We start from the raw sequence: 22,132 nt of genomic DNA on the forward strand, positions 1-22,132 counted from the left end.
TTGGGAAACAGGCAAGTATTTGCACCAAATGGGACAAACGTCCAGTGTGAAGAGCCTCCTGTCCAGTCAGGTCAGGCTTCGTTGCCAGACTCATTAGATCAGAAATGGACGAACTTGGCCTGCCAAGGGCCAGATCCTAGGTACTTTGACCTCCGTGGGGCCTGCAACCTCTGGGGCAGCTCCTGTCTGCTGCGGGCTAACACAGGACAGCCGGACAACTCGGAGACGAACGGGCGAGTCTGTGTTCTCATTTCTAGAAACGAAAATGTGAACGTCGGATAAATTTAATTTGTCACGAATGTGTTCTTTTGATTTGTTTTCAACCACTTAAAAATGCAGACCACCGTTCTTGGTTTGTGGGCCACACAGAAGCTGGGGCACATTTGGTCTGTGGGTCATAACTTGCCGTCCCCTGACTTAAGAGAAAAATGTTTGGTTTTCGGAACTCTCTAGATTTTGGAGTCGTGGATGAGAGGTTGTGGGCCTGCAGTTGCCCCCTCTTCGGGTCATCCCGGTGATAGAACTTGCTAAGCCCTTAACTAGCGTCCCCTAAACACTGGCGCTGGTGTAAAGCGTTAATATGCAGGAAATGGCGGCCTGCTATTTTGGTGGCTGTGTCCTGACACTGGAAGGACCCCAGACACTTGGCCATGTGTGTCTGGGGCTAAGCCTTGTGTCCTGCCCTGAAAAGGAACAGCAGCCTCCCCCTCCGGCCTGATGAACCCAGAGATGTGCCTGTCTCTCTCCCTGCTCTCAAGCCCCTCAAGCCTGAGGCTCCCACCCTTCTCGCAGGACTAGAAGTTTTCTTGTTGCAAGAGAGTGCTTGGTCCTGAGTCGGCTGTTGGCCCCGAGTCAGGCGTCATCTGAGGATTTGTCTCCAAGCGAATGCGCACATATGTCAGGGAGACACAGAGGGGCCGCCGCTTCCTGGGCTCAGGGATGCCGTGTGGGCTGGTGGGCCCCTCCCTCTTCCTCCTGTCTCCGCCTGCCGAAGATGCGTGTCCCCTTCTTCTGTTTACTAATGGCCCCCATTTTCTGTGGCAGCGGCAAGTACCTGCTGTACGAGAAGAACGAGGTGAAGGCCCGGGACAGACAGTGGAAGAAATACGAGTTCCATTATGACAACGTGCTGTGGGCCCTGCTGACCCTCTTCACCGTGTCCACGGGAGAAGGCTGGCCACAGTAAGTGGCCCGCCACAGAGCCCCACAGAGGAGTCAGGGGGACCCCGGGGAGCAGGGTGGGAAAGGGTCTGAGAGCCCAGTGCTGAGAAAGGCCTGGCTAAGGGGAGGCTGGCTCCTGGCTTCCCAAGGTGGAAACCCAGCTGGGCGCACGAGGGGCCATCACCGGGCAGCAGCCTGTCTGTGCGCCTGGGCCTGCAGGGGCAGAAACCCAGCCCTTATCGGGCTCCGTCTGCCAGACCCTGAGTGTCAGAAGGGCAGCGCTTCTAATTTGCAGAAAGGCTCCCCAGACCCAGGCAGTCACATCCTCTTAACCCTTCCTGCGCCGGTGAGCGCAGATCTCCAAGACCAGGGTGCATGGATGTGGCATTTCCCAAGTCCCTTTGACCACAGGACCATTCGTTGCCCAGAATAGGGCGAGGGCTGGGGTGAGGCTGAATTGTGCACGAGTCCAGGGCCAGACCCGTCTTTACTTAAAATGTTGATTTTTTTTCATCATGGGTTTTTTTGGCATTTGTTGTGATTATTTAAATATTGCAGTAAAATACTATTTCTCTTGACAACAGAGAGGTTTGGCACCTCCTTAATTTGTGTCCAAGGCAAGTGCCTCACTCTCCTCACCCTGGTCCCAGTCCTCCTCCTAGAGGTCTCAGAAATGCAAGCTGATTCCAGGGTGTGCCCCCGGCATCCTCGCCTCCCTCCCTCCCACTCTCAGGAAGCACACCAACCCTCGTGTGCCTTTCCACCCACCCACATGCACACTCAGTACCCACGCCCACTCACGTGAGGCCAGTGCTAGCCCACGGCACCTTTGAGCAAATTTTTTAGACAGCCCTTCCTCGATGGACTTCACTTCCATCTGTCAGAAAATCACTGCAATATACTTAATGATTTTATTCAAATAAGGTACTTCATGGCCACCCGCCCAAAAGTTGTCATCATAAATACACAAATCTATCACGTCTACAGTATGAATGGCACCCTTTAGACACAGAACCCTTGAGCAGTGCACAATCTGTACAACTGTTCAGAGCAGCTATGCACCTACATACTGCCATGTTCATCCCCACCACCCCTTCTCAGCTCCCACCACCCGCTGTGCTTAAATGGCCCCCCACACGCTTCTATCTGCCTCCATGACCCCATACACCCTCCCATCCATCACCACCAACCTGGTTTCCCATCCCAGCTTGGCCAGGCCTTAGTGGGTGAAGTTCAGGAAGTCACTTTAAATGGCTAAACCTCAATTTCCTCGTGCGTAAACGGGGGCCAGTGATAACGTCCCCGAGAGGGTGGCTGAGAAAATAAATAAAATCACGCCCAGCACTTAAGAACCCTCAACGCGCAGTGGTAGAGATAACTGTGGTCCACGCTGCCCACAGACGAAGGCGGTGGGAAGGCTTCTGGCTCCGGGAAGTAACCACAGCAATTAGAGTCAGAAAACAGCGACCACTTTCATTTCTTTGCTGTTTTCTCTTAATATTTCCCTCCATTCCTGCTGCCTGCCCCGCTTTCCCCCGCTCCCCGCCCCGCCCCTCACAGGGTCCTCAAGCACTCCGTGGACGCCACCTTTGAGAACCAGGGCCCCAGCCCCGGGTACCGCATGGAGATGTCCATTTTCTACGTCGTCTACTTCGTGGTGTTCCCCTTCTTCTTCGTCAATATCTTCGTGGCCTTAATCATCATCACCTTCCAGGAGCAGGGGGACAAGATGATGGAGGAATACAGCCTGGAGAAAAACGAGGTGCCACCTCCCCGGCCTTGTCCCTCATTGAAACATTGATGACACCCCCACAACACACACGTGCACGCATGCACACATACCCAGGAGACAGCTTTTGGGGGCATCTGGGGAGGGCACAGCAGCCTTGTGCAGGCAGAATTCAGTCTGCAGGGCAGCCCTTTGTGGGGTTCCCAGAGGCGAGCGCACCGACAGAAGATGTCTGCGTCGGTCAGTTTGGACCAGGTTATGCCGCAGTAACAGGCAGTCCCAGCATCTCAGGGCCAGATACCTGCACAGGGATTGACTGATTTCAGCTCAGCTCTGTCCAGGGGGCTCCAGTCCACGTCATCTTTATTCTGGTTCCTCTCTGAGACACTTCGGATCAAGAAGAGAGAATGGCAAACCCCAGTCCAGTTCTTGTGGTCTGTGCCCAGAAGTGACACGTGTCCCTCCTGCCTGCCTCTCATTAGACAGAGCAGCAATGTCTCATGTCAGTCAGGGTGATCTCCCCGAGGGCAGGGTGGTGAATATTTATGAATGAAAATCCAGTCCTCCAGAGAGTACAGACATGGCTCTTTGCCCTTCTAGAATCGTCCAAGCTAGGTGGAGGAGCTAGAATTCATCCTTCCTCTGCTCTGTTGGCCCCTAAGACTAAGTAGCCATTATTCCTCCCTCCCTCCCTCAAAGAGAGAGAGGAAAAGAAGCAAAGGATTCATAGGAAAGAATGGTTAGCCTTCAAAGTCAGAATTTGGTTCAAGTGCAGGTTTGGCCCCCTCGGCAGCTGTGCCACGTCAGGCAAGTGGCTTAACCTCTCTGAGCTTCTGTTTTCCTCCCCTGCAAAGTAGGGTTATTGATAGTACCCACCTCCTACGTTTGCTGAGGGGATTCAGGGAGGTCATGAGGAACGTGCTAGCACAAGATCTGGCAGACGATGACGTCTCAAGGAGCCAGAGCTGTTGGCAGAAGAAAGTCTTCGTGGTGAAGGGCTTCCGGGAGTGAGGAATCCCGAGTGGGGACAGGCTTGAGCAGATGTGCCAGAGAGCCGTGGCCAGTGAGATGGGGGGTGCTCAGGGTCCAGCCGCCTCTCTCCTGCCCCCGGCCCTCACACCGCCAGCCTCTCTCCCGCAGAGAGCCTGCATCGACTTCGCCATCAGTGCCAAGCCGCTGACCCGACACATGCCCCAGAACAAGCAGAGCTTCCAGTACCGCATGTGGCAGTTCGTGGTGTCTCCGCCCTTCGAGTACACCATCATGGCCATGATCGCGCTCAACACCATCGTGCTCATGATGAAGGTGAGCCCCCAGCACTGCTTAACCCCCACGCGCGCCCTCCTCTGGCCAAATGGAGCCATGCGCCGCAGGTTTCTCCAGGCAGACCACACTCCGTCACTGCCACCGAGCCTCTGCTCCAGCTGTTCCCTCTGCCTGACACACGGTTCCCGCCCTTCGGCCTGGCCAACTCCTTCCAGCTGCATCTCCAGGAAGCCTTTCCTGACCTCCCATGACCGCACGAGGCACCTGTCTTTGCAAGCACCCCATCGGTGATCCCATATGTCATAATATCAGCGCCGGGTTGCCCGGCGTTCTCCCCCACCAGCCTGTGAGCTCCTAAAGCCCAGGCAAGTCGCAGTCACCCCCGAATTCCTGGGGTTCAGCGAATCCCTGGGTCTGAGGGCACTGGAGGCCCTCGATAAATGTTCGGCGGTTGAACTGAGGAAGGAGGGGCAGGCGGGGATCTTGCAACGCCTGGGGCCCCGGAGCCTCTTCGGGGTGTAAAGTCAGAACCTTTCACCCTGTGGTTTGGAGACCAAAGGGTGGGATGTAAGCCCAGCTGTGCTGTTTATCTCAGCATTTAACTTTGCGCAAGGGACCAGCAACTCTTGGGCCTCAGTTTCCCTGTCAATGAAATGGGGACGATCATAAGAGCATGTCCCTCCCATCCCCAGGCGGGGACAAGGATTGAATGAGGATGTTCAGGCAAAGACATGAGCACATTTCTCGACACTTCAAAAAACACCCGATATTGAAGCTGCCAATTTTTGAATTGGCGAAAAAGCAGTGCCTATTTTTGCTTGAAACGCTTCTCCATAAGCAAGTTCTTTTATCTTTTCATTGTTAGAATCATGAGCAGTTTCAAACAGAAAGGAATGGTAGAGCACAGCGCTTCCCAGACAGCCGTGTGTTCTCGGATCATCTGGGGACCTTAACATGCAGATTCCGGGGTGGGGCTGGGATCCTGACATTCCAAGCAGCATCCCCCGGATGCCGGGGCTGCAGTTCCCTGGACCCCAGCCTCGTGAATACCGGGTCTCCAGCACCCAGAGGTGCCCGTTGTGGGCACGGACTAGGTTTGCCTCATCTACTCTGTTCTCCCCTTTTTCTTAATGTGAAATTCGCATAACATAAAATTAACAGTTTCAAAGTGTGCGGTTCAGGGGTGATTTAGTACCTTCACCATGTTGTGCAACCAGCTCTCCCCACTTCCAGAACATTTTCATTGCCCCAAAAGGGGCATGAGCGGTCATCGCCCTGCCCCGTCCCCCCCCAACCCCTGGCAACCACCAATCTGCATTCTGTTTCTATGGATTTACCCATTCCGGACACTTCATCTGTTTTTTTTTTTTAATTATTTTAAATTATAGACATCACCGTATTTTGCCCTTAAATCCTTCAGTGTGTATTTCTAAGAAATAATAAATTTTCCTACATATTCTTTTTTTTATTTTTTATTTTTTTATTTATTAGAGAGAGGGAGCAGGAGCAGGGGCAGGGGGAGTGGGAGAAGCAGACTCTCTGCTGAGCTGGGAGCCCGAAGCGGGGCTTGATCCCAAGATCCTGGGATCATGACCCGAGCCAAAGGCAAACGCTTCACAGACTGAGGCACCCAGGCGCCCCTTCCTACATATTATGCTCGACTGGATGAGTGATAATTCTCTAAGATTCATATTGAATTGTCCCCAAAATGTCTTTTACAGCATGAGTTGGAGGTTTTTTTGTTTTTTATAAGTGGGGAAGGGCAGAGGAGGAGGCAGAGAGAGAATCCCTGCTGAGCGCAGAGCCCGACACGGTGCTCGATCTCCTGACCCTGAGATCATGACCTGAGCCAAAATCAAGAGTCAGACCCCTAACCAACTGAGCCACCCAGGCGCCCCATGAGTTGTTTTTTGAGCCAAGATCCAAATGGCTACACATGGTCTCTGGTGTTTATCTTTTAAGTCTCTGTCTTCCCCATACCTTTTTCCCCCCATACTGTTGACTTTTTGAAGAAACCAGGTGGTCCCGCTTCCGGGTGCACTGGTTTTCTCATGGCATACTGTAACCTCTTCTTCCCCCTGCCGTGTCTCCTGTAACCTGGTACTCAGGGCTAAAGGTTATAAACTTGAGTCTAATTAAATAGTTTTGGCAAGAAGAGTTCATTAGGAGTCAGAAAAGGAGTGACCTCTGGGACAGGTTGCTGACTGGAAAAGGGTGCAAGGAGACTTTTGGGGGTGCTGGACTTGTTCTAAGTCTTAGTCTGGGGAGTGGTCTTATGGGAGGGCACAAGTAAAGATTTAAAGAGAGAGAGGGAGAGATCTGAAAAAAAAAAAAAAATCCCGCAAAGAAGATGCCGTAGACATCCTCCTATATCCCTTCAGGAGCGTCGTCAGGCAGGCAGGCCTGGGACCCCGATGCCAAGGCAGGACTCAAGAAAGCGCTTGTTTGGGTGTGAACAGATTAGTCCCGCCCACAAAGGGCTTGCTTGGGTCCCCTCCACAGGATGTTGGGAAGCCCAGTGTCCAAGTCCCACCTTCCCCCAGGACAGGATAGTCGCAAAGCCGTCTCCCCAGTCCTCACCCTGCCCGCTGACCCCACTGTCCTTCCTCCTCCCTACTCCAGTTCTACGGGGCCTCGGTGGCTTATGAAAACGCTCTGAGAGTATTCAACATCGTCTTCACCTCCCTCTTCTCTCTGGAATGTCTGCTGAAAGTCATGGCTTTTGGGATTCTGGTAAGTACGGCCTTGGGACTAGAGCTGCGGGTTGGGGGGCGGGGGAACCCGGAGGGGCACTGGGTGCTGGGCGCTGGTCTCCCCCCCGGCCCCAAGACCCCCAACCCCAGCAGCTGAGCATCCCTCCAGTGCCCACGGACCCTAGTAGGCGTTCACGCGCTTGCCAAGTAACACCAACGAGACCCAACACCTGTTGAAGGTTACTGTGTCCCATGCGTGTCCTGGTGCAGCCATTCCTCAAAGTGACCCAAAGGGTGGGAGTAATTCCCATCCACTGTTAGGAAACTGAGATCCAGACCGGCCAAGTCCACGGCAGTTCTAACCGCAGTCCATAGTAAGACGTATATTTTACAATGGAGGCAGCATGCAGACCTGCAGACACAGCTGAGATGTATTGTTCCCAGATCTGTGTCTTCCCTTGTCGTGTGTCCTTGCTCTGAAGCCGTGTGTTCTACTGATGGCCTTGCCTTTCTTTTTAAATGCAGTCCAAGACCCACTAGCTTGCCTTCATCTCCCACTAATACAAGCATTCTTAACCGGAGGCCCATTGATCCCTGAAGGGATCTGTGGATGCGGCCGGGGTAGGGGTGGGGGAGTGTCTGTGAAATTAGATGTGAAAAAAAAAACACCACATCTTCATTTTTCACAAGCCGCTAACCAGACTTTCACATCTCCTCCCATCTTGAGGGCAAACAGCCCCCTGCAGTGTTACCAGTACAGCCTGGGTCGCCGATAAAAATCAGATATTTTCCTGGTGCGTGAGAGAGATCTCAGGCACCTCCCAGTTCTGTTTGTGTTCATCCTTGCTTCAAATGCTGGTGACTCTCAAACCAACAGCGAGGAATTATTTAGCGTGTTAATGAAGAAGTGTATTAATCATTAGATCATTGGAAAAAATATTGTGATAAGCATATTTTAAGATAACAGGGGCCCTTGCAATCCTGGGTATTTTATTTTATGCATTTACAAAGCTTCCTCTAAGAAGGTCTTCCCAGGTGGCCAAGGAGGTTCACAGCCAGGAAAAAAAAAAAAAAGTGAAGAAGGCCCGAACTGGTGGGGTCGTGTGTTGGGGTGACTTCGAGAAGATCCCCAGGGAGTGGCCAAGCTCAGGCTTGACACAAGATGGCTTCCCTGCTGACCACCCCCTGAGTCCACCTCTCTGAGGAGATGGCCTACGGTCCGTGGCCTCAGCCAGGCTCGCAGTGGGGTGGAGGCTGGCTTCTCACCTTGGCTTCCCGAGGTGGCAAAGGGTGTCAGCACTGGCGCCAGAGAGCCCTTGGTTCAAATCACACCCCGGCTGTGTCACCTCACCTCTCTCCATCACAAGGGCCTGTCCTCTGCCTCTTCCTCAGAAGGGCCCGTGCGGACTCCAGCACAGGTCAAGTGCGTCTGGACGAAGTGAGGGTGAAGCCTGACATGGAGGGCCCCGTCGATGCCAGGAGGGGCCACAGGAAGGCTCCTCACCCCACCTTTCTCCTCCAAGGCAGTGGCTCCCAACCCTGTTACCCATCAGGAGCACTTGGGAGATTTCTTAGAACTGAGTGATGCCCCAGAGCCAAGCCCAGAAGTTCAGATTCACTTGGTCGGGTGGGGGCCCCCGAGTCTGTATTTTTAACGAATACCCCAGGAGAGTCCAAGGGACAGCCTGGGCCGTCAGGGCCGGCGCTGAACATCAGGCAGGCGGGGGTGGGGGGGGGCGCCCTGCATCCAGAGCTGTGTCACCAACTCAGCATTTCGGTCCTGGCGGTGCCACCCGGATGGTGGCAGAACACGTATGGGGAGTGGGGATCAGTCCCCGGCGAATCCTGCCTCAGCCCCTTTCTAGCTGCGTGGCCTCAAGCAAGGCACTTGGCTTTTTTCTGCCGTTTCCACATCTACAAGATAGCAGGACCATACAGCCAGCTCCGTGGCTGAGGGGAGAGTAGACTCTGGCACGGGACCTGCCCAACACAGCTGCTGTGTTAAATCCCCAGTCAGTCTGCTGGTAATAGCGTGGTTCTGCCTGAGGGCTGGCCTCGAACTCTCCCACCCCTGACCATCCCCCAGGGCCCTGCCTGGAGCCTCCCTCTCCAGTTTAGATGAAGCCCCAAGGTCACCACATGCAATTTAGGTGATGAGGGGAGCTTTCTAATCCAGAGGCTGGAGGCTTATGGCCAGACACCTAGAAAGTTGCCTGCATTGGGACTCTCCAGAACACAGCCTGAGATAAGGCTTGAGTGCAAGGAATTTATCTGAAAACGCAGGAAGCTCGGTGTGGGGGAGGGGGAGTGAGGCCAGAGCCAGAAGGCGGCCAGTATGGGGTGTGTTATGGGGCACAGTTCCATGGAGGGTCAACAGGAGGGAGCAGAGAGCACATGAGTCCAGAGTCCTTCCACTTGAGGAGAGGAGAGAGCTGGGGTATTTATCCTCCAGGGCCCATCAGTCAGAGTTAAGGGCTGCTCCCAGGGGAGCTGTGAATTCCCCCAGCAAATCTGCCACCAGAGGGCGCCCCTGGGCAGAGTAACTGAAGGTGTGTAGTCGAAATCTGAGGGGGTCTGGACAGCACCCAGCAGCATCTGCTAAAATACCGAAAGTGCCAGTGGGACACAGATTCCTTTTAGCTGAGTGTAGAATAGTAATCCCTTCACTGAGCGCCTACTGTATAACCGAACTCCTCGCCTAGATTCACGTTCACGATCTGATTGCTGTTATACCCCTGTCTTCCAGAAGAGGGCTCTAAGGCCCAACCAGTCCAACTCCGAGGACATTTAACTCACACATGCTGAAAGAATTTGATCCTGGAAAGCACGGCTCCACAGCCTGGGTTCTTCTCTGTGAGGCAGGGGGGCTGCCACAGGGTCAGATGCTCAGGGGAGGAACTGACCCCTCAGAATGGGACCCGAGCCCCATCCTGGCCTCTGCTTTGTGAGGATGCCGAGAAGGCCTGCGTTTGGTGTGGGTGGCACTGAGCCTTGAGGGGGGGCTCTCTCTTGGAGCCAGACCCTTGGATTCAGACCGAGGCGCTGCTCAGTGTGAGCTCAAACCGTGCGGAACGCTTCAGGATTTTCACAGCGGTGTGCTGTGCCTGTGTGCCCCGATCGAGCCAGCCCAGGGGTGTGCCAGTCAGGGAAGATCGGGTTTAGGTACGGTCACAAACAACCCCCACATCTCAGTCACCTAGGTCAACAAAGCTTTTGTTGACATTCGGCGGGGGGCGGGGGCCTCTTTGCCTGGTAGTCACACAGGGACCCAGGCCCACAGAGCAGCCGCCACCTGGAACATCGATGGTCACCAAGCCCAGGGTTAAAGGAGTTCTGGTGAGTCCCATGCTGGCCTTGAGGTGGCTCACATCGTCTCTGCTCAAAACCCATTGGCTGTAACTAGACACGCGGCCCCATCGAACCCCAAGGGGGGCCAGGAGGTGAAGCCTGGCAAGTGCCCGGGAAGCCTTTGTGCCCCTGTTCCTATCCCCCTTCTTCATATTAGGTGGGGGAAGAACAGAGAGGTTAAGTCACAGGCCCACAGCCACACAGCAGGATGGTGGCAAAGCAGGGATATGAACCCACAATCCACTCTCTTAGCGAGCGTGCTGTAACAAGTGGGGTCTTGAACATAAACTCCGGACTCACCCAGGCCTGGGTTCAAATTCTGACTCTTACATCCATGCTGCACTCCTCAGATGGGCGAGTAACATCACTGTCTGAGCGTCAGCTGCTTCGTAAAAATGGTTGATAATTTGCTCCAAGGGTCTCAGTGAGGATCCCAGTGACATCATTCATAAAGCCTCTGGGGTGTCAGGGAGCCCTCAGATGTGTCAGAGAGACAGGCAGGCCCACGGGGTAGCCGTCTGTCTCCAACAGAGCTGAATCGGGCTGTGGAGGCCCCCTCTGGGGCCGGGAGAGCCATGGGGTCCCAGGGAGGGGAACTCAGAGCAGATGACACTCAGTAGCACACACAGCAGCGTTTTGCTACTTGAATGACCGTGAGTGTTGTGGGCACCCGGAATGATCGGCAGCTGAGCCCCTAATGCACCCCGGGGCCGGCCGCGGCAGCCGGGCGTGGAGCCCTGCGTTGGCATCCCTGTCTTGTGGGTCCCCATTCTAGAATTATTTCCGCGATGCCTGGAACATCTTCGACTTTGTGACTGTTCTGGGCAGCATCACCGACATCCTCGTGACTGAGTTTGGGGTAAGTTTCCCGCCAGCTTCTCTCTGGGTCACTCCTGGCTGGGTGGAAAATGGGGGGGAGGGGGTCTTCCAGAAGCAGTGGTCCCAAAAGCCACAGCTGACTTGGGCCAGCCCTTGACCGTGACCAAAGAGGGAGAAGCGGGGACCCCAGAGGCAAGGGCAGCCCCTCAGGAGGGCAACTCAGGGAGACGGGGGAGCCCAAAGCCGCGGCTGTGGGGCCAGCTCTGCAGTGTGAATTCCCCTGCCTCTTGGCTGTTGACTTACAAATGTATAATATGGATTGAGACAATTAAAGGACCCCAAGGCTGAGCCCTGCCCCCAAACACCACACAGTGTTGGGGACCCAGAAAGAACCAGTTTCAAGTCCATTCTGCTTGAACTAACCACCTTCTGGTTCATGGGGGGAGGTTCAGGAGGGAGCCATGGCCCTTGAGCCAACAGGGGACACCACTGCCAGGGCCTTAGCAAGGTCTCCAGGATGTCCACCCTCTTCCATCCCCAGGCTTGGGAGGCTTGTGACCTGGGGGGGTGTCTCTGGACCCCTCTGTGGTGGCCCCACAGGCCACATTGTCCTTCACCCTCATCTGAAAGACTCAGGGCCCCAGAGCTCCTATCTCAGACCCCCTCCTTGGCCATTTGCGAGTGAGCCCAGGCTTGGGAGCCGTCAGGAGACTGGGGGGAGGGCAGGAGATCCTCACAGGGAGAGCATAAGGGCAAAGACTGTTGGAGCCAAGGGCAGGAGGGGTTCTCAACCTCATCATAATAGCAATAAAAATAAGAGCAATAAAAATAATGCCCAGCAAGAATGGTACAACTCAGTTGCATGACAGGCACTGTGCCAAGCGGTTCACATGAATTAGCTCGTGGTGCAGGTCGGGTCAGGACAGAAAAGAATTCCCTTGGAGGGTTCAACTGAAGGGACTGGAAAGCAGAGACCACTCACGGAAAGGAGGGGAGGGGGACAGACCAGGATGGCAAAGTGCCCAGCACCCTGCCACCATGGGGAGCTGTTACCTGCCCAGGTGCTGAAGCAGGGAGGAAATCTGAGCTGGAAGGGGGAGGGGCCACTTGGCAGGAGCCATGGACTTGGAGGGACAGAGCCCCTGCCCGAGAGGAAGGCCAAAGCAGGCCCAGAACACTGGGAGAAATACCCAAGCCCATCTCTTCTCCACCCTTCAGCTCCTGCCAGTTCATCCCCTTGGCCAAGCCTAGCCAGAAGGGAGTCAGAAGGCCAGGGAGCCCGGGGTGGGGGGTATGGGGAGGGGAATGCCCAAAATAGGCGGAGAAAAGTGGAGAATAGATCTGGTTGGGGTGTGGCCCCATTTCACAGATGAGGAAGCTAATGCTCGGTACTTGAGCAAGTGAGGGACCTGCCTAAGGTCATGCACCCCGACCTCTTGACCCTTGAGAGCTCACTGGTGGCCCCATTGGAGCCCCCAGCAGAAAGGGACCAGCTGATCCATTCTTCCATCCTGGAAGGCTGGTGGGGCTGAGGAGCTCCACAGAAGAGGAGGCCATTCTCGAAGTGTCCCCCGACACCTCCATCCCAAGAGGTATCCTGGCCATACCTCTGCCTTCAGCTGCACTGAGCTGAAATTCTCCCTTCCCTTCATCCCATGCCTAACACCTTCCTCTGGAGAGGCCGGGGCGCTGTCACCATTGGGCTTCCCCCCCCCAGCCCCTGTGCCAGAGCCTCGGCCTCATCTCTGTCCTAAGTTTCTAAGGGATCCGAAGTTCCAACTGGCAGTCAAAATAACCCACCATCCCGCTGAGCACATGACAGTTTTGAACCAGCAGCCCTCTGGGTGGTCGGTCAAGAGGTCAGAAGGGTGGCCCGGGACCCCAGCCGGGCAAGTGGAGGAAGTTGGTTGAAACCTCCAGTCACCAGTAAGAGATCCATAGGGCTGGACCTCAATGGCCCATTCATTGTCCAGGCTGGCAGGGTAGGGAAGGGCAGGAGGGTGAGGCACAGGGCCCAATTCAAGGACATCGGGACTATTACAGCACCCAAACAGCCCTCCCCACAAGCTGTTTGACTCTGGGTGGCTTGCATCAGCTCCTGTCATGTAGAATGGGGATAACTGTTGGAATGAACCTCACCGGATCCCTGCAAGCTCCACGTTCACTCATGCATTCAGTAGGCATTCACTGAGCGCCTGCTGCATGCCGGGCATTGCTGTACGTGCCCGGAGACTGAACAAAGCAAAAAGAGACAAGCATGCCTGCCCCCACAAGGCTGATGTTCTAGAAAGGGAGTCGGCAACTTTTCACAAGTGTGAGCGATCCACGTGAAGGGTTTGGCACAGAACCTGCGAGGGGATAGATCGTTCCCGGATGAAGGTTACTATTATTGCTATTGTGACCACGAAGGCACGTGGGTCTGCACTGTGTGCACCAGCCACCTCCCCCGCCCCCGGCCCCCGGGGCCCTGAATTAGAATCATTTGGAGGGAAAGATAGAGGGTGGGTGTGTGGACCCTTTTAGGATTTATTTCCCAACTGCCGGGCAAGGGGCCCACAGCCCCCCCTTTCTGCCTCCCAGGTAAGCCCTCTAGCTCAGGCCAAGAGCTCAGCCAGGCTGAGGCAGGGAGAGCCAGACCCTTGCGAGGGCAAGTCCCCAGGGTTTGGGGGGGGGGAGGGCTCGGGGGGGGGGGCGCCCCCTGGGCCTCAGCTGCCGCCCCCAAGTGGCCGGGTGACGTGGGTTTGCCCTGCGTTCAATGGATAATGACTGTGTTTCTTGTCTTGTCTCTTTTCATGCCTGCTCTTTAAACTGTATATTGGCACAACGCCGTCTGAAAAACTCATCCAATCAAAATGCACTATGAAATTCATTTGTTCATCCATGACGTGGTCTGTGTGTTCATACACCAATGACTATCTCCCAACCCACCACCCCCACTCCCCGCCCGGGAACCGAAACCCATTGGTTTTTTGGCACTGGTTACAAATCAACCTAAAAAACGCTGAACACGCGTCCCCAACTGCCCCCGCCCGCCCGCTCCCCCTCCATCTTCAACATCTGCATCTAGAATCCGGTTGGTCTTACTTCTTTCTGAAGTCTAAATGCTTTACATTAACTGTGAACGCATCTTCTCGCGTCAGCACTGCATGTCCTGCCCTGGGCTTTGGACTTGGGTTGCCTGATGCCCCTCCCCTGCCCCCCACCCCGTCTGTCTGTCTCCCCAGCCCACTCCCACTCCCTCCTCACTCCTGCAGACCCTCCCTCCCCCTCCTCTCTTTCTCTCTTCCCCACCCCCATTGTTTTTATTGGGTTCTGAATGGCGGTTTTCTGCGTGGGTTGGTTGGCCTCTTTTGCAAAGAGAAGACTGGGTTTGCCCTAGGTATGCACCCCCTGCAAGACGGTTCAGCTGGCTGGGTCTCCCCCCCCATCCCTTACCCACATCCCTACACTCGGAGCGCTCGGCCACCTGCTCATTGCTCCTGTCCCGTTTGTCTTCCTGGAGCCTGGGCTCCAGGATAGCTCAACCCACTCTAGCCCCATGGGTTTGACTGGCTAGAGACGTCAATCTCGAAGTCCGAGGAGGAGGTCCGAGGGCTGGGCAGCAGGCAGCCAAAGACTCTCAGAGGAGAGAAACTCAGAGCAGGCCAGACAAGGCCCTCCCTTGGAGCTCTGGTCTTCACATGCTTGTGTGCCCCCACGTACACGCAGTCACTGAACCCATGTGCCCTCTCCTCTCCCCACCAAACACACCCATCCATACCTGTCCCTCTCAGTTTCATCCATCCACCCTGCACACCCAGGCTCCTGCCCCAGCACACACCATCTCCATCACTCCCACCTCCTTTACTCGGCTCCTTGCACACTTCTCACTCTGGTAAATTCCATCTGCCCCCGCCTCACGCCCACCACCTCTGCCCCCCTTTGAAGGACCCCCTGAATGGCACCTCTGCACCAGGACCCCTCCCGCACCAGCAGCACCACGTGGACTCATCCACCAGACATTTCACGATCCCACGTGCAGTGCTGCAAGCGGAATGGTGGGCCGAGGTGGCCACCATCACTGCCACCCCCTCACCTAAACCCAGAGTGGGGAAGCCAGGCATTGGTCAACTAGCCGCTCTAGAACCCACCTGAAATTGCAACTGTGTGAGGAACTAAAGGATAAGCATTGTTAACAAAAGAGAGGGGAGAAGAGCATTCGAGGCCCAGAACAGCACGTGCAAAGGCCCGGTAGCAAGAGGAATCCTGCAGGGGTCTGGGTCTACAAGTGAGGGGGTGTGGCCAGAGCAAAGAGAGGGAAGGCCGGCTGACCCAGAGAAAGCGAAAAGGGCAGGAGGGGTCTTGCAGAAGTCTGAGAGGAGCTGGAGTAGGGGCAGCTTTGGAAGTGTCATTGGACAAGATGGCTAGGGGAGCAGCCAGGCAGGGGGCTGGGCTGGGAGGGAGCACCAGGATCCCCGTGAGAGGGGCCTGGCCACCTGAGCAGGGGCTTCTCTGGGGACCTGGGGTTGGGTTGGGTCTAGGCTGGGGGAGAAAGGTACCTGGAGGGAGCGGAGTCTGGCTTGAACTGGGAGACGGAAGTGAGGGAATGCCAGAAGAGGGCCAGGTTGGGGCACTAGCACAGGTACAGGCAAAGAGGGTTGGAGGTGCCGTAAAGGGCTCCCCGGAAGGAGTCAAGGAGGCAGGTGGTTTTGAGATCTGGAGCATGAGGGCAAGGTCTGCTGAGGTGGGGTGTGCAAGTGGCAGGATTTCTCCAGAGCCTTCAGGTGGCTGGATCTCACGTCTTTCTGAGGGTGAAGAGCCTTCCAGGGCCTGTGTCCCACCCCGTCACCCTTGAACCAGGAAGCACAGGGCAGGCTTAAAGGAGAGCACAGCTGCTCCTTCTTGGGCTGTGGATGGAAAGATGGAAGCTAGGAGAAGGGAAGTCACCAGAAGTTCTGCGAGCACGTGAAGGACTCCATCCAGAGCCATGAAGAAATGGAGGGGTGGATGAGGGCAGATGAGTACTTTCCCCTGCCCTGTCCCCTGGACTTCTCATCTCCTCCCCCTCCCTCCCCCATGTGTCTCCTCCCCCTGCTCCAAAAAGGGCAGCATGCTCTCTGCACGTGTCTCCCTGCGAGACCCCCTTGCTTCTCCTGCATGATGGCAGGCTCCCCCCCTCCCCCCCCGCTCTACCCTGAGTCCCCAGAGGCTCCTCAAGGCCCGCCTGCCTTTGCATGCTGGGCAGAGTCCACATGTTATGACCCGCCCCGTGAAGGGATGGCTTGTACTCTGGGGATGGTCGGGAGGGGCCGGGGACACCTGGGCCATCGGCCTGTCCCCAGGTAGAGCTGGGTGGCCAGGCAGGGCTGGGAGTCAGGTCAGCTGGGCACAGGGGGTGACTCTCAGCTGAGCTGGGTGTGGGAGCTTGTTCGAGGCCCCTGGGACATTCTCACAGTGGTTGGGCCCAGTATGGTCAGGGCAGGATGTCCCAGCCCCCTTCCCCATCCTAGAGGCCTAAGGGCCAACTGATGGGTCCCAACGAGCATCCTAGACTTTGCCAGCAAATCCAGAGGCCTCTTGTCAGCCCCAGAAATTCCTTGAACTCCCATCCCTGCCTCTCAGCTCCCAGGCCAGACCCCGTAGCTGGATAGCCCCCCAGGAGCCACCAAGTAGGATGTCACATAGAATTCATCATCTGAACTTTTGAGAGCAAGAGGGGTGCTGTGACTGCCACGGCAACCTGCACGGTCACCCCTGCGCCATTGGAGGGGTGAGGGCTGGGCCAGTGGAAAACTTGCTACATGGCCTGTGTCTAGGGCTCTTCTAGACCCCCTAGAGCAGAGCCCCGTTCGAGCTCCTGTGCCTCCAGCCTGCTAGCCGACTGACTGGCGGGGCTTTCCTTGTCTGCCTGGGGCAAGGGTGTCGGACCCAACGCCTCTGGCATCCAAGCACGTACCGTAAGGCAGGAAAGCGGGTGCCACTTCTAGAACGTGGGGGACCTCAGCAAACTGGAGGCCACATGGCCTGCTTCATGGGGCAGCTACATCTAAGCCCCAACTAACTTTTGCCAACCTGGAGGCAGGTCCAGAGTTGCCAGAATCACCAGATTTGGGGGAGACACCTGATTTTTAAACACTGGCAACTTGTTTTAATCAAACAAAACTGCTCAGGCCCTACTAGATAGCTTCGTCAGCCAGATTTGGTCCGCCTGTGACTTTGAGCCACCTGTCCCCCACCAGCAACCCTGAGGCCCCAGCCGTCAAGCGCCCCGCCCCCCCCCAGGGCAGCCAGCACCCACCTCCCGCTGCTCTCTTGGCTCCCCTCCCAGCTGATCGCCCCCTTCCCTGGGGGGTTCTCCCGGCTTGGGCGGGAGGAGGTAGAGGCAGTGACTAGTCAGGGGGTCTTTGACTAGAGGCAGGGTCCACGCAGGGAGGTCCTGGGGGCAGGGACGGCCCCACCTCCAGCACCGGCCCCTCGGTGGGCCTGGGCTGTTTGCGAGCTCACCCACCCACGGGCGCTGCGTACTTCCTGCTTCCCGCAGGCCTGGTCCCGTGCTACTCCACCCAGCCCCAGAAGCTGAGAAGCCATCCCTGAGAGGGGGGAAAAGGGCCCCAAATGCATCTTCTCCGACTCAGCGGGCAGCGAGGACTCGCCCTGCAGCCGACCAGCCCCAGCTCCCTCCCGTCCTCCCCATTCCCGCTCGCCAAGGGGGTAAGAAAAGATGCTCTTCCGCTTCTCCGATTGGCTTGAGCCGCTGCTCCTCTTGGCCGTGGGGTGAGGTCAGGGCGGGCAGGAGTGGGTGGGCAGCTCGGCAGGGCAGGGCAGGGTGCCCGTTGAGTCCCACGACAGATGCATTTCTGGCCCGGAGCGTAACATGCCCTGGGAACCCGCACATGTCCACCAGGCCTGCGTGCGCTGGCTACCCCCACCCCGCCCTGGTGTTTGTGCATCGTACACGTGTGATGGATTCGGCAACTTGACCCGCTTGTGTCCTATCGTCTCAGTGCATTTGGTTGTTGGGAGAAACAAAAACCATCTCGATTTTTTTCCTGATTGGATGATTCGGATATATTTTCTTTTCCTTGTTCTTTTGTTATTTCTTCCCCACCCCCACCCCACCCGGTTCCTTTCTCTTCCTTCCTTTTTCTTTCCTTTTCCCCATTGCGGGTGGGGCTGGCAGGGAGGGTTTATGCTTTTGAGTTGCCTTTTCCTCCCTTCCACCCTCTCCCTCCCCCCCAACTTTGTTCCTTTTTCAACGTTTTTCCTCCGCGCCATTGCATTAATAGTGCTTTCTCTCCCTCCTTATTTGGGGTCTGGCTTGCTTTTCCTGTTGGTTGGCTTCATGTAGGGGCCTCTGTGAGTGGTGACGGCTCTGAGCCCCAGGGGTGGGTGGATGGTCACCCTTTTCTCTCCATCTCCCCAGAATAACTTCATCAACTTGAGCTTCCTCCGACTCTTCCGAGCTGCCCGGCTCATCAAGCTCCTCCGTCAGGGTTACACCATCCGAATCCTTCTCTGGACCTTCGTGCAGTCCTTCAAGGTGAGCCCCTGGTGCCAGCCTAGGCCTGACAAGATCCTACCCCCACCCCTGCTCTGGCTGAAAGGAGCAATCAGATGGAAATGCCTCTGGTGCACTTTGCTGGGAGTCTGTGACCTGCATGGCTCTTCTTTAGATTGCCTGCCCCCGGTGTGGCTTGAGAGCTCCAGGGGGATTACCCCTGATACTTTGAGGCCCACAAAGCCCTGGCACCACTCTGGCACAGCATGGGGCCACCGAGCCCCGTGGGGCAGAGCACTGCAACAAGGGAGGGAAATGGTGGAGGTAAGAGGCCCCCCTGACACTCTCCTTCATTGCCTTCCTTCCCACCAGGCCCTGCCATATGTCTGTCTGCTGATTGCCATGCTTTTCTTTATCTACGCCATCATTGGGATGCAGGTGAGTGCCGCCCCCCTCGCGTTCCTAGAGCCCTCCCTGCAAGGGCCACCGTCCTTAGGCAGGGGTGGGTGAGGGGAACCCAGTTCGGAGAGACAGCCATGACGGTTGAGTGGTTTTCCTGAAGCCACTGGGGGTGTGGCTGCCCCGGATCATCACCGTCTGATTCCCCAGGTGTTTGGCAACATCGGCATCGACGTGGAGGATGAGGACAGTGATGAGGATGAGTTCCAAATCACGGAGCACAATAACTTTCGGACCTTCTTCCAGGCCCTCATGCTTCTCTTCAGGTGAGAGGGGCACTGCTCTCATGCGCCTCTTCTGGTGGGGGCGTGTCCTCTTCCTGTAGGGGGCGTGTCCTCCCTGTCTCTTCCTGTAGGGGGCGTGTCCTCGTCCTGTGGTGGCGTGTCCTCTCCTTCCTCTTTCTGTAGGGGGCGTGCCATCTTCCTTTCTTTCCAGTGAGGCTGGGGATGGGCTGGTGGGGGCCCAGGGACCCTGGCTGGGTAGAATCTGAAGGCCCTGGGACACAAGCATAGAAAGCATTTTCAGGCATTACCTCATTGAATCCTCCTAACCATCCAGTGAGGTGGGGATTCCTGGCAACCCCATCTGACAGGTGAGGAAATTGAGGCTTATAGACCGTGAGGCTCGATTCTTAATCCTGGCTGCACCTTAAAGTTCCTTCGAACGAAAGTTCCTTCCTTCCATTCAGCGGAAGTTTGTTGAGCACCTACTGTGTGCCAGGCATCACTGAAGGGTAAAGAAAGCAGAAAGAGCTACTCGGTGCCCTCCAGATGCTTCTGTTCCTGTGGGGGAGAAAGGCAATCGTAAGCTAATAACGGAGAGTGCAAGAAGGGGATAAAATTCAAGGTCAAGAGGGAAATGGAGGCACAAAAGAACAAATAATGTATGATTCCATTTCTATGAGGTGTCCAGAAGAGGCAAATTCATAGAGAAGAAAAGGTGGAGAGGAGATTGCCAGGGGCTGCGTGAGTGGACAGTGGGGAGCTAGTGTTTAACAGGTAGAGTTCCCGGTTTGGGATGGATGAAAGATTCCAGAGGTGGACAGTGGTGATGGGTGCACAGCATTGTGAATGTACTGAATGCCACTGAACTCTACCCTTAAAAATAGTTACAATGATCAATCATGTACATTTGGGGATGAGAAAAAAATTTTTTTTTAATTTAGCAGCAACATCTAAAGGAATGGAGGGCTGGTGGGTCACGCCGCCCTGGAGGCAGGTGACACGTGAGAGAAATAGGTGAGGGAGGATGGATATCTGTGTGGATATCTGAGGAAGGGCAGGCCAGGCAGAAGGTAGAGCAAGTGCAAAGGCCCTGAGGCAGGAGCATGGCTGGCATGTTTGGGGACAGTGAGATCCCAGTGTGCCTGGAGCAGAGAGCCCTAGGGAGAAGGTAGTAAGAGATGATTATCGCCTGGGGGAACAGAAGCTTTGAAAACATACCTCCCTATACCCCCAGACCCCACCCCGGACCAATTGAAAGCAAGTCTGTGGGAATGGGCTTTGGCATCAGCCTTGTTTAAAGCACCCCCACCCCGCCCCAAGGAACTTTAATGCACAGCCAAAGGATGAGAATCACCTCTCGGAGCTCCCAGAGACAAAAGGTGGCGTACCTGGAACTTGAACTCAGGCCAGTCCAGCTCCCAAGCCCTGTGCTAATATCCCCAAAGGATGTTAGTGTCCAGGGCTGGGTGGCCGGGTCCCTGATGAAGCCCCCTGTCGGTTCCTCAGGAGCGCCACTGGGGAGGCTTGGCACAACATCATGCTCTCCTGCCTCAGCGGGAAGCCGTGCGATAAGAACTCCGGCATCCTGACGCCCGAGTGTGGCAACGAATTTGCTTATTTTTACTTCGTGTCCTTCATCTTCCTGTGCTCATTTCTGGTGAGTCTGTGCACATGGGGGGGCCGGGGGAGCTCCCTGGCCTGGCTCCTACTCTGGGCCATAGGTTTCTCTCGCGCACGGCTGTGTCACGGGCTTGCTCCCTGCAGAGCGTCTCTGAGCCAGCTGGCAATTAGGTGACCCAGGGATTCTCAGCTGTTGATGGGGGTCTGGCTCCTTCTCGGGGGGCGGGGGGTTGTCCTGGGCGTTGCAGTGTGTTTAGCAACATCCCCGGCCTCCACTCTCAGGTGTGATAAGCAAACCTGCCTTCCGACATTGACAGTGACCCCCCGGGGATTGGGGGCAGGACAGAATCTCCCCCATCTGAGAACTGCTGGGTATCACTGAGCTGAGAGCTGGTCCCCCGCCAGCCCAGTTACACAGGACACAAGCTGTGCCCCCCCCTCTTCTGGAGCAGTCAGAGCGAAGTCAGAGGAACGCAAACTCTCTAGATATCTTAAGCTGAGGTAATGCAAGGATTGGCTACGTGGGGTTGAAAGAGAACTAGAGGACCCTGGAGCCACCTGGCTGCGAGAATTGAAAAGAGGGAGGATCAACACCACCCCCCCACCCCCGCTGCCCGTGGCACCATGCTGTCCGCGGCCCCTGGACACTTGCAGATGGTGATGGCTTCCTGTGCCTGCTGTGACTAAGTACCATAAACGTGGCGGCTTAAAACAACAGAAATTGACCCTCCCACGGTTCTGGAGGCTAAAACCGATCAATGTGTCAGCAGGGCCGTGCTCCCTCCAAAGCCTCTTGGGGAGAGTCCTTGCCGGCGTCTTCCAGCTTCTGGGGGTCCCAGGCATTCCTTGGCTTGTGGCTGTGTCCCTCCGGTGTCTACCTCCATCTTCTCCCCTGTGTGTCTGTGTCCAGATTCCTCTTTTAGGGTAATAGCAGTCAGATTGGATTTAGGCCCACCCTAATCCAGTATGACCTCATCCTAACTTGAGGACATCACGAAGACCCTTTTTCCAAATAAGGTCAGGTTCACAGATACCGGCGGTTAGGATCTGAACATGTCTTTGGAGGGGGACACAGTTCAACCCACAAGACAGACCCACACTGGAGGCAGGAGGGGTCCCTTCTCCTGTCCTCCCTGGTCTGGTTTCCTGACCATGGATCCCACCATCAGGATATAGGAAGCCAGCTGCCAAGAGAGCGTGAGACAGGTGCAGACCCTGGCCAAACGCCGGCGTCTATCAGCGAAAGCCCAGCACCCTCACCCCCTTCAGAATAGTGGCCTCACCCTGAGAGAATCGCAGCCTCTATCTCTGAGCCCCCCCCCCCCCCCCCCCCCCC

The 22,132-nt window shown here is 56.0% G+C and overlaps 1 protein-coding gene across 3 annotated transcripts in view; it reads left to right on the top strand.

Annotated features, from left to right (window-relative positions):
* The window catches only part of CACNA1A (calcium voltage-gated channel subunit alpha1 A), a 214,655-nt gene that overhangs the window by 170,082 nt on the left and 22,441 nt on the right, over positions 1–22,132 (top strand). For 2 of the 3 annotated variants that reach the window (XM_040629218.1, XM_040629219.1), the window contains exons 27-35: positions 1,045–1,182; positions 2,722–2,923; positions 4,031–4,195; positions 6,779–6,889; positions 10,973–11,056; positions 18,419–18,535; positions 18,866–18,931; positions 19,103–19,218; positions 20,683–20,833. In XM_040629218.1, the coding sequence (XP_040485152.1) occupies positions 1,045–1,182; positions 2,722–2,923; positions 4,031–4,195; positions 6,779–6,889; positions 10,973–11,056; positions 18,419–18,535; positions 18,866–18,931; positions 19,103–19,218; positions 20,683–20,833 (1,150 nt within the window). Of the gene's footprint in view, positions 1–1,044; positions 1,183–2,721; positions 2,924–4,030; positions 4,196–6,778; positions 6,890–10,972; positions 11,057–14,083; positions 14,090–18,418; positions 18,536–18,865; positions 18,932–19,102; positions 19,219–20,682; positions 20,834–22,132 lie in introns of all 3 variants that reach the window. The other variant, XM_040629220.1, reaches the window with a different exon arrangement.

The sequence above is a fragment of the Ursus maritimus genome, unplaced genomic scaffold, assembly GCF_017311325.1.
Source record: "Ursus maritimus isolate PB19 unplaced genomic scaffold, ASM1731132v1 scaffold_14, whole genome shotgun sequence".
NCBI lineage: Eukaryota > Metazoa > Chordata > Mammalia > Carnivora > Ursidae > Ursus > Ursus maritimus.